A 12605-nucleotide genomic window follows, 5' to 3' on the forward strand; every position below is an offset into this window, starting at 1 on the left:
AAGACAAGGTGGTGAAGTCAATTGGAATTTGTGGTTTCCACAACAACAACATTCGATATCTACACCGGAAGCTGAGAAATATTGGCCGATGCCCCAAGAGGCCAATTAGTTGACAGACAGTAGCCGATGGGCACCAAGGTTTGGGTTCAGGTAAGGCATCAAATCATGAAGGTAAATGTGGGGTATGGGCTAGGTTGGCCTCCCAGGGATAGTGTGTGTGTGTGTGTTTGTGTGTGTGTGTGTGTGTGCTTGCGTGCGTGCGTGCGAGACGCTGACCTTTCCAGAGGATTTTACACCCTTGATGAGACACAGAAAGACGACAAACCAGGACACAGCCAGACAGCCCAGGATGGGGAGACGGACCTCTCCAAAGGTTCCAATACCATCAGAGATGTCCAACACATAGTGTCTGAGAGACAGAAACATACATTATTAGATATTAAAGACAATACAGATATTTAAATAATTTGTATTAACAAGGCTTAGGTTTTCCATTTCAGCGAGAGGAAAATTTGAAGAAAAAAAACGCTAAAAAGGAGGTCTAGCTTTACACTTTTCACTCCACCCGGCGTTGCAAACATTTCATTCTCCAGCAGAAACATGTAATACTTCAAGGATGGCCTCCGGGCCTTGGAATTTTCATTACTGGCAACGACTCTGCCTTTTCCCCTGAAATTTGTCTTTGCTTGAGGCGATAAAAGTGTTGCAGGTGTTACAGGAGTGACCAAACACATTCAGTGTAAAGTTATTCAACGGCTTTTATGTGGCCTGTGTTGCTATGAAAAACTGACTTCTGGAAAGTGACCCTGAAAAACATTATACTTTATATGCATGCCATGAGGATAATTACTAAACCTCCTACACATCTTTATATCTGCCTCAGCTATTTTTCTCGACGTGTTTTTGCAATGTTAGTGCAAACACAATAATAATTGAATATATCATTGTGAACAATGTGGGTAATTGTAAAAGCTCTACTCATTTTATAGGAGACTTCAGCTTCAATACTTTGTGGCGCATTCTTTAGCTTTTATAACTTCTAACAATCGTCTAAGGGCCCGCAGACAGCTTCCAGTAAATGGAGACGTAATATGGCAAACCTCCTGCCTTTCGCTGCAAATTCCTCAAAAGCTGCTGCGCTTTCAGTCGAATCTAGTTCAAATATTTAAACGCTTTCTGCAAACAAGGGTCATGTTTGAGGTAAGCTTATCTGTCTGTTTGGACCTGGGTTTCGAAGGAGACGGCCGACAGGACAGTCCAATGAGGTTAGTTGCATAACTTGGGAAAAACTAAATGCACATTCAATGCTATAAACTATGAAAATTAGGCTTTTGGGGATTATTTGCTTTCATTTTGGTTTTGGGAGTTCACTTTTATGCAAATATACACATTTGTCATTTTTGTTCATGAAGGCCCAGACAGTACGAGTCAGAAAAACCACCTCTGAGACCAACATCCTGAAAACTGGGGTCCCTCAGGGTTGTGTTCTGAGCCCTCTGTTGTTCACCTTGATGACCCACAACTGTCGTGCCAAGAACAATTTGAACCACATCATCAAGTTCGCAGATGACACAACAGTGGTGGGCTTCATCAGCATCGATGACGACTCACCCTACAGAGAGGAAGTTAACCAACTCGTTGTCTGGTGTGACACTAACCTGTCACTGAATGTCAACAAGATGAAGGAGATCACTGTTGACTTCAGGAGGAAGCACACGATCCATACTCCACTTAAGATTCATGGCAATGCTGTGGAATCAGTGAGAAGCACCATTCTTCCTGGGGATGCACCTCACGGAAGACCTGACATGGACTACAAGCAACACTTCCCTTGTCAAGAGGGCACCACAGCTTCACTTCACTCACAACTTTCTACAGAGGCACTATAGAGAGCATCCTGACCGGCAGCCTCTCAGTCTGGTTTGACAGCTGCTCCGGCTCGGATCAGAAGTCCCTCCAGAGAGTGGTGAGGATGGCAGGGAAAATCCTCAGAACCTCCCTCCCATCTATATAGGATCGACACCGGACACACTGCTTTAGCAGAGCCACCAAGACAGTCAGAGACTCAACCCACCCCAACCATGGACTGTTCCACCTTCTGCACCCTCTGGCAAACTCTACAGCAGCATGCGGCGCAAGACTGACAGACTCGTCAAGAGCTATTTGCCACAGGTCATAAGACTCCACAGTTTCTTATAACAATACAAATATGCTGGTCTGATGATTGTTAATCTGCCTACACACACACACACACACACACACACACACACACAGGCAGAGACATATATTCAGCTCCCATAAACTCATATCTTCCAAAATGCTGCTCTATTTTTTGGTGCAATAATTGAATGTTTCACCACTCAAGCACCGGATTGAGTATCTCACCAGTGTCAAGTTTACATTACTGTTACAAGTTGACTTTACTTTTTTCTGTTTCTCTGTGCAAACGCGTTCTGCTGTGCACTTCTTGTATTTTCTGAACGACAATAAAGTTTGACGCATTTGGGTGCGTTCAGACATGAACTTAGAGCTTACCATTTGTGATCGGTGCACCCAGGAAGGATGTTAATACCAGGTCGGACTGAGGTCACTAACAAACACAACTAATACATATTGGCTCGGTGTTCTAATAGTACAAGTCAAAATGTCCTTGGTACAGCCAGCACTTACTTCCAGTACTCCTCACTGGGGCTTGTCCTCTTGGTGCGGTTGACCACCTCCGTCACCCCCGCCACCAGGCTGGTGGTGGCATTGACCAGGCTGCTGTTGAGCGGGAGGCCATTGCCTAGCACCCCGCTGCAGTCCGGCGTGTTCCAGGGGTTGTTGCAGTAGGTCCATGGCAGCAGGTTGGTCATAGACATGAAAAAGTAGTAAAATGCGATGCAGATGACCACGTTGTAGTAGATGCCGATGTATGTGGACACCACCATCATGCCGTAACCAACACCTGCAGGGAAAAGAAGAAGGGAGGAGAGAAAAATGGAGGAACCGTACTTCTATTCAAGGTGACATGAAAACAAGCAGCTGGATATGGATCTGTTATGATAATAAAACCTCTCACCTTTACCTTAACCTTCTTATGATGGACATGATCAGTTAACAGAAATCAGCAGAATTAAGTGCTACACTCTCAACAAACACACACACACATCGGCCTTAATTTATCCTCGGCAATCAATCAACACCAACCTTTGAACATGGGGCTGATCTTCCAGACTCCCAGACATCCCTGGCTGGCGAACTGACCGAAGGATAGCTCGAGGAAGAAGAGAGGAATGCCGCAGAACACCAGCATGATGAAGTACGGCAGCATGAAGGCACCTGGAGGGCGGGAACGACAGGACAAAACCTCAGTCACTAATTTTTTTTGAGAAGCTGCACATAATAAACTAAGCTTCCCAAATCTGCATAATGTGAGTCCACACATCAGCCAAGCAGGTATAAACGATGCCATTTATCTCCTGCTGTTGTCTGGCAGGGATAATAACTGGTCTATAGGCAGATGAGAGTTACACGTAGCATGAAAAAGAGGAACTAAAGATTTGCACATTAATTACATGATACAGTGGTAAAATCACAGGTAGGCGAGACAATAACCATACTAGAAATCTGTAAAATATGTGCAGTACATATATTAAGTATTGTACAGAACACAAGAGTCAGGATAACACTAAAACTACTGAATAGACTTAAACGTAACTTGGTGTAAAGGCCGGCGCATGCTTCTGCAACTGCGTCTGCGGATTTTCACGCAGCTGTGTCGAAGGACTCGTTGTCATTCATGCTTCTCCAAGTGTTGAGCGTGTGGAAAAGCAATTCCCCGCCAGAACACCAGGCAGAGTAACGTTTTTTGTTGAAGATGGCCTTAGAGACGCCTTCTTTGTGTGTGAGAGTCGTCGTCGACTGTTCATTTACATCACCGCTGCTGCTTCTCATAGCCTTTTTCTGGCGGACAAATCCGCCAGTCAGTGACGGGTTATACAAGTGGTCATACTTTCGGATCTCCTCTGCCAAACGCTCTTCTATTTGATCCATATTTGTTCTTCTAAATCTTCCGATGTTTCTGCCGGTATTATGAGGCATGAAACCGGAAATGCGACTCCGGAAAGGATGTAGTAAGCAGACCAATCACAGCCTTGCGGGCTGCTTGAGGCTCGCGGAGCTTTGCCGTGTAGTTAGAAAAATTGGGCGATGCACGTAAGCACATAAGAAGGGACACAGAAGCACGTAAGGGGCACGGAAGGGCTCTTGCGCTTGCGGGCCCGTGAAAACGCAGAAGCATGCGCCGGCCTTAAGGATGTGGTACGGGTCAGGTTAACCCCATTCAAAAGTTTTTCAAAATTTTCACTGATTTGTTTGGGAATAAGAAAGAAGAAAATTCATGGATCTCGATGATCCTGCTTTCCACAGAAAGTAATAACCACTCAAATAAAACCTGTGGCACGTCATCTAGCCTGTCATCTGGGTATTTAAAAAAACACAAAAAGATAGGGAAAAACCTCATCCGTCACAGTAACGTCCCCTGAGTTAGCAGGGAGGTCACTAAATGTGCAGCTGAGTCTGTTCACTGGTGCAGCAACTCTCTGGTGATTCAGACTGGACCAGAAACCAGACATTCAGCTATAGGGAATGTCTGTAGTGAGTGTGTGTGTGTGTGTTTGCGCATGCTTTTTTTTTTTGTTTGTCTGTATGCGAACTAGGTCATCACAACCAGCTGACACTGTACAATATCACAACCTTCTCACTGTGTGTGTGTGTGGGGGAGGTTGCGTTGCTGGTAAAGATCAGCTCTCCTGATCCTTCATCACACCTGTAGCTGTGTGCGAGTTCACGTGCAGCCCACATTCACTGAGTCCTTGTGAGGGACTGCAGGTCGGCCCAATGCGAACACTGATCCAAATATCTGCAGCATAAACCCAGGTGAGAGAGATATCAACGACGGGTCTGACTCTTAGACTGAGATAACCTTGCTCCTCTAAGTCTAAGAGATCCTTAGTCATAGAATTCAATCCGGAGCTTTTCGGATGCACTTGACGTGGGAACAGAAAGACTCAGCAGCAGAGCATGAATACACCTCTTGCCTCATCGTGTTCTTGTGCCTCGACAACACAGCGAAAGCAGCACAACAGCAGCTGGATCCGTTCTCTGCTCTCAGACACATTTTGACAGCATTCACAGCCCAATAAACAATAATGCCGTTTCACTAAACGTCCTGCCGAACACGCGGCTCTGGATGTACAAAGCCTGAGCTTTTATGTGGCTGGTGCAGACAGCTGCAGTGAGTGCACTTCCGATGAAATATGGCTGACACATCTGGCCTGTCTGAAGAGGTTTTATTTTATATCACAAAAGTACACATTAAGACTCAATTAGGAGGATTGTGCCGGTAACTGTCTATATACAGCACCACACATATCTCTGCTGTATGCATGTATAAATAAATCAAAACCATATACTGACATTTACAAAGAAACTGATGATTTGATCGTGGTTACCTCGAAGGTTAGGAAGGTTATGTTTTAAAAGCAAAAGCTACTGAACTAACTTGGTGGAAGGTGGGAGTCAGGACCAGAGAGGAACCATGAACCTTTCGAGCAGATTTGTTACAGGGTACAGGAATTTCTTTCCACTCACTCCAACATTGCAAGATAGAGTGCTCTTCGATTTAGCTAGCAGTAGCAGTCAGTAGTAGTGTGTAAAGAAGCTAGAACTCGTACACAATTTAGTAATTAATTTATTAATAGTTGGTGCAAAACAGGAGAACTATTGTAACTGTGCACCATGTCCTACAGTGCATATTCTACCAATACATTCTATAGACTTGTTTTTACAAACCGGTTCAGGTGAGAGCCATTTTAACTATAGTCATCAGTACTTTATATTTGATTCTTTGGTCATGCCTAAAATATTGCTTAATGGGGCTTTTAAGTGTAACTTATAGTTCTGGCTGAAGTACCTCCTATATAATAAAAAAAAAAATGCATATATATATATATATATATATATATATATATATAAAATATATATATAAAATACTTAAAAAATAGCGAAAAAATTTAAATAAAGAAGAAATAGTTCCGGCTTGGGCTTAGATCCGTTCTGCTTGTGCTCAAACTGTGCGCTTGCATAATTTGTTGCTTGGAAAGATTTTGATCGCTGTAGCGTCATCTCTTCTCCTAGGACTCAGGTTACTTCTATGCGTGTGTGAAATGTCAAAACAAGTCTGTACAAATTGCCCAACTAACGGATTGCCATGTTGACATATGAAGATTGTCTCGTCCTCGTTATGGGTGTGTTAGCCGAGTGTGCAAATAAAGCTGTGGAGGGCAGATGTGCACGAATCTGGTTAAATCACCTAGACGGGAAGTTCATACATCCACAACGAGGACAGGACTATTTCACTTTAACACTACACCTGGCCTGATTGGGTAATTTTCACAAACCTGTTGCACAACAAAACAAACAAATTGGAGATAAGCAAATCTAAGAGCAGAGTGGAAAACTGACAGCACAGGAGCAGCGTAAGAAGAGCGAGGAGAAGAGCTGCAGCTGTGATGCAGGAAATGTCCAAGCAACAAAATATCTGCGTGCACAGTTTAAGCACAAGAAGAGCAGATCCAAGCACAAGCCGGACCCAAGTGTGAGTGCAGGTCCATGCTTCTCAGTTGATTTGCTTTATAAAGTGTCAATAATCCATCTCCTTTTTTTCTTCATGTTCACTTTATGCAAGTTGTAAGTTTGTATATGTGTACATGCCAGCAAGAATATATCAAATCGGTAACAGCCCGAGAGAAATGAGCGAAGCTCTATGAGGAAACACATACCGCCTCCATTTCTGTAGCAGAGATATGGAAACCTCCAGACGTTGCCCAGGCCCACAGCGTAGCCCACGCTGGTGAGGACAAACTCAATCTGGTTGCCCCAGTTGCCTCTCCGGAGGTTTTCATCCTTCTTCCCTGGCTCGCCAGGAACTGCTCCGTTCTGCAACAAAGACAGGGAGGGAGAGAGAGAGCGACAGGGGTGAGTTCAGGTGGCAGGGAGGCGAGTGTGTTCCTGAGATAGCGCTGCAGCAGCAGAAGGTCTAGCTACTATAAGCAGGTTAAAACACAGCTCATTAACAAGCGAAAATCAGAGACGGATGTTGCACTGGAAACGAGTGTCTTCAGAGGCCTCATTTATCATGATTATAAATATAGTATTAAGAAAACAACGGTGAATATTTAAACCTCTTTGGGGGCCGCATGTGGAGTTGAATTATTCATGTGCCATTGCTTGCACTCAGTTATTGAATATTCTCGTTAAAATACTATCTCCTCCACCCAAAGTCTAACATAAGGTGGGCGCGCTGGAGCAGACGCAATGTAAAGTGAAATCAGCGCCTTAAGAACAGCCCATAAGCATTTGGTCTTGTCGTCCTGATTTGCAGCCTCTCCTCTCCTCTGCTCCCTCCATCACTCCATCTGCTGGCATCAGATGGTCCCTCTCCCCTGACCTCCTCCGTAACCTCAGCTGTGTTCGACCGTCTGTCTGTGTGTGTGTGATTGAGTGTGTGTGGGTGTGTTTGTGGGTGCACATGAAGGCACTCGTGCTCTTGCAGAAAACTAAATAGTGCTAATTTAAGATCATTCGTTCGCTCTTTTTGTGACCTCTAGCAGTTGGAGTGTAAATAAAGATCAATTCATCAGCCATTGACAACTAAATTAAGTAATGATCTTAGCTGTTTTTGTTAATATAAAAATTCAGAAGAGCTCAATTTGAATTTGAAAGAAAAAAAAATGTAATGTTGAAATCTGTAATTTATTGAACTTTAATTGTAATTTTAAATAAGGTGAATCTCTGCAGAATTGTTGAGGTGGTGGGGTGTATCTTCAGTAAGGATTTGTTGTTATTTTCAGACATTAGCTTTGGAGAATATCTGCACAATCGGGTCCCAACGCTCTCGACAGTTTTCCATTCACACAACTCGGCAGGAGTTTCTCCGACCGGACACTGAACTCTCTGGAGAGCAGGCAGAGGCAGGACATATTCATTCTTCATCATCGAAACATCCTCGTCTGTATCTTCTGGCTAAATATTCAGGTGCAGAGATGATCTCATTCTAGAAAAAGGAGCCTAAATTGTTAACTTCACTTAGATTTATACATCGAAATGTTTTTGCCTGGGGAATTTTGTTACAGATATTGAAAGGTTTGAAGATTAGTTTGAAAATGTACAGCTCTCTGCTGCTGGTTTGTGTGAGTCTATGGCGTCTAAGCCCATGCAGGCTGGCCAGAGTTGTGATTGACAAAATAATACAAACTTCAGTCGTGCAGCCCGTGTTATCTGTGTGTAGCAGAGTCTGCGTTTCTGGAGCTCGTCGAATGAATGGCCTCATATTTTCTGAGAGAAAAGCTTTCAATCTGACAAGAAAAGTAAATACTGGTCATAAATACACACTTTTCCAGGGAGACGATAAAAGAGCGTTTCTGTTGAGAAAAGAAAAGAAATCTGTAGCTACATGCATGTTTACTTCTACTCATAAAGCGATAACAGAACATTTTGTGTGCATAGGTTGATACAAAAATAGTTTGAATAAGGCAATAAAATAATTTACATATTATTTGTATTTATATATTAGTATATAACCCACACAGACACACACATCTCCCAAATGAATGCACTACTTTCGACCCAGAGTGAGACATCTTGTTCATCAGCCCAAAAAAACAGCAACAAACACAACTAAGAACCACATCCACATTTTTCCCCCACGGTGCCGCAGTTCAACCCTGAGGCAGAGCCAAGCCTGACTAAAGCGAGTGAGAGAAATAAAATTGGATAGCAAAACAGCAACAACCAAAAAAAACAAACAGCTGCCATATTTCCCCCCCAAAGGTTCATAGTTTGCCTTTGAGTCAGACTGTGCTCTCATGTTGGGGGGGGGGCAAAATAAAGAGGCTTTCTCTTGCATCCTTGACCGAGGCTGCGGGTGGGACGGAGGCGGAGGTCAGCACACACGTGTTGCTGGCGAGGGGTTGCTCAAAGTCACAAAGTCACCGCGGGCCTGCTGTCCCAGCGGGCCACACATTATGGCGTCATCGCCCGGAGTTGACTCTGGAACAGTTCAGGGGGAAATACTGCACGCAGCTGTGTGGTTTCTCGCCACCTCTGCATCTTGTACATAGGACTCCCCTATCAGCAGCCAGCTGTGAGCCTCTAAAAGATACACACACACACACAACTCTTTTTTTCTCATTTGCCAGAAATAATATCCATATCTACATATATCCATAGATATCTAGTGATAAAGATAAAACACTTGAGAACAGAGTCTCAAAATCCATAGGTAACAATGTCTTTCTACACTGATTATAAATCCGTCCTGTAGTCGTACCCATTTCTCCAGCGATAACAGCCTGACGGAGGCAGCGCAGCAATCACATGTCACTCCTCTTGTAACTTTAATAGCATTTGTTGTGTTACTCTTCATATTCAAGGATCCAGCTTCAAGAAGAGCCTGGCCAACAAGTTCTCACAGAAAATTTGAACTAGGTAATGCGAAAGTTGAAAAGGCAGAGTTAGAAAATGTATAGTCCTAACTGATAAACAATGAGGTTGAAGAGATCTATTAGCTTTTTTGGAATGGTTTGGGGATCGTCGACATGATCCACGAGTCGGAGCAGATCCGCCGTGTTGAGGCCATATACTGACTGAACCGTCAAGGGCAGAAGTCAAAACTTTGAGTTCTTCATGACCTCCCTCCCTTCCTTCACTGACCTCAATGTCTGCCTCTCTCTGCCCAGGTGTTGCAGCCTGTGGCGTCGGCTCCCGTGAGCCCCCTGGTCAGTGAGTCAGACACCGACACTCCTCTCTCTCCATATCCCTTCATTTCTCTGTCACGTGCTGCTCTGGGACCATCTGGCTTTTACATAAGACCACACATGTCTTACCCCCTCCGTCTCTCTCCATCTATTCGCTTTGCAACTTTCCTCTCTTTTCAAGGTCTCTTTCGAGTGAGAGCGCTGACTTGGCTGAAACTCGTGTCTCTGGGCTGCTGCTGCTTTAAAAGGAAGACGCCAATTAGACACATTGATTTTGGTGACAAATCTCTGAGTTAAGAGGACTTAGTAACGTGAGATAATGTTTAACAGTGATTTAAAAGTAGCCTTCTGCTTACATGAAGCTCTTAAATAGTGTCACTAAAAATGTCCTAACTTTCCGCATACCTCCAGTCCAACAGCTCCCTTACATTCAATCAGGCTGCACTGAATAATAGAGAAAATACAATAACAATAAACCTAATTTATAAAGCACTTTTTCCTAACCATGTCAAAAAGTGCTTGGCAGTGAGGCGTTAAAACAAAATACCAAAAGACCAGACAAGGCAAAAGACAACACGGTCATTGGCCACATAAGCGCTAAGGCAGTAAACATGACTAAAACGTAATAAATGAAAACTGCATCAATATAAGCAAATCAAATATTCCAAAAAGAGAAAAGAAAAGAAAATCATTTCGAGAAGCTAGAGATGTAGTCTGTCTGAGTTCGAACTCAGATGACTTATTTTTCTTATCCAATCTTTAAACGCTCTATGTGATGCTCATTTGTGGCTGCTCCCCTTGGTTTAGTACCATTACGCCAGATAGACAGCATCCCAAAATTCACATGAAAACAGTCGATAGCATGAGATCGACAGCCATATTCTTCACAGCTCTTTACTGCTGCTGCAGTGTCCATGTCAACTGAAATGGCCTCACTGGGATGGAAGTGTCAGTCTCTGCTTTCCAATGACAATAAGGTTTGATTTCTTAGGCGACTGTGTCTTGAGGTCTCAGTTAAAATCTTGTGTTACTGACAGACAAGTCTCAGGTTTCAGGATAAGGCGTCCAAATTTACTGATAGCAAATAAAAAATAAAAAAAATTCAATCACAAAATAAACCTAAAGGATGGTGCACAGGCATTTAGTTTGTTTGTAAGCAAGATAACAAACAGGTTTTCGTTAAACTTGATAAAGGGATGGGACATGAGCCAAGGAAGAATCCATGTAATTTAGTGCAGATACAGGAAAAAGCATAGATTTCAAAGTTTTTTTTATATGAAAAAATACCATCACAAAGGCCCAACAGTCACTTTATAAAACCACAATTAAATTCACTTTCTTTATTTGGATCAGCACCAACTTGTACAGTACACAATCACAAACATCAGTCCCCTAAGAATGTCTGATTTCTTTCTAGTTTTTGCATAATCTTACTTGCACACAAACTAACCAATATTTCCTTGGCAGAGGTAAATGTCATCTAAATCAAACTTATTTCCACTAATGAGTCTCATTTATATATTTTGGGCCAGTTGCTAGATTCACCACAAACACTACAAAATGTTCTTGTTGGCAGTAGCCCAGTGATTCACAAATCTCAAATCATAATCTCACAGGTCTGTCAAACACGCCGACGACTCGAACCCTCCTCTGTGCAAAGCTCGTCTCAAAAAGGCTGCCAGCTCAGTGACGACAATGAGAATGTGTTGTGCGGGCTCAGACTTAGCAGTGACATAAGGTGGGATCAGTGCAATTTACCCTGAGGCACGTTACTCTGCACAAGACCCACAGGGGGAATGTGACGGGGATAAATGCTGAAGCGTTTGTAGACAGCGGGGATGAATGTCACTCAACCAACAGGCACAGGACTGTTGATGTCATAAATGTGGAGATGTGTGGAAGTGAAACAAGACATAGATTCAAGATCATAAACATGTTTAGCTCCTGAAAATGTGAAGGTAAACAGCTACGATGTCCATAATCAACACTGTTTACATGAGTATAGTTCAGCGGCGGATCCAGAGGTGGGGCCAGGGGGCCTCTGGCAGCTGATCTGATTGGAACTGTGGGAAAGCTAAAAGGTATTGATTAAACAGTTTAAATACTTGGGTAAAAGCAACACATTGATAGGTGACGCTAACAGTAAAGTTTGATAAAAAAGGAAAAGTTGGTTTATAAATAAAATAAATAGGTTTAAAAAATAAATAACATGGTTAAAGAGTAAGGAAGATATAATGGATAAATACAAGGCGGGATCCAGGGGGGGCACCGGCCCAGGCTGAAATCTGATTGGCCCCTGAAGTGCCTCTATTCTGTCAGTAGCCGTTTTATTAAATAGACAATATATATAATTGGCCCACCTCGGTTAATTGGGGCCCTTTTAAGGCCCCTGATTTGGTAAAATCCAAGATGTTTCAATGGTATAGTCACGTCACCTAGTAATTGACAGCTGCACTGTCTGATATTTTAGTCGTAAAGCTCTGTCAGAATGTGTTATTGATGTCAATCACTAACGTGTGATTATGGAAAATGACATTTTTTTTAGCTAAATACATTTGATCGTAAAGAAAAGAAAATGTTCAATGCTCTGTCCCCCTCTGGTTTCCTCTGGACTCTGCTGCCTCCTGTCAGAGTCCAAAGAGAGGACTTCAGCTTTGTAGACAAACACACACTCACTCAGACTGCATGTACAGTTCATCTCCACACACACAGGACTTTTTTGACAGACGAGTACGGACTGTTCAAATGATAGACGAGTATGGGCTGTTCAATAGACATCTGCTGACAGCTGCAGCCATGTCTGTA

General features: G+C 43.1%; 1 protein-coding gene across 3 annotated transcripts in view; it reads right to left on the reverse strand.

The window, feature by feature from the left end:
- slc6a9 (solute carrier family 6 member 9) overlaps positions 1-12605 on the reverse strand; it is a 56349-nt gene that overhangs the window by 12517 nt on the left and 31227 nt on the right. For all 3 annotated transcript variants that reach the window (XM_053437135.1, XM_053437134.1, XM_053437136.1), the window contains 4 exons: positions 6825-6981; positions 3190-3321; positions 2671-2947; positions 277-409 (listed from right to left, as the gene is read on the reverse strand). In XM_053437135.1, coding sequence (XP_053293110.1) covers positions 277-409; positions 2671-2947; positions 3190-3321; positions 6825-6981 — 699 coding nt within the window. The remainder of the gene's footprint in view (positions 1-276; positions 410-2670; positions 2948-3189; positions 3322-6824; positions 6982-12605) is intronic.

Source organism: Pleuronectes platessa, chromosome 13 (assembly GCF_947347685.1).
Source record: "Pleuronectes platessa chromosome 13, fPlePla1.1, whole genome shotgun sequence".
Lineage (NCBI taxonomy): Eukaryota > Metazoa > Chordata > Actinopteri > Pleuronectiformes > Pleuronectidae > Pleuronectes > Pleuronectes platessa.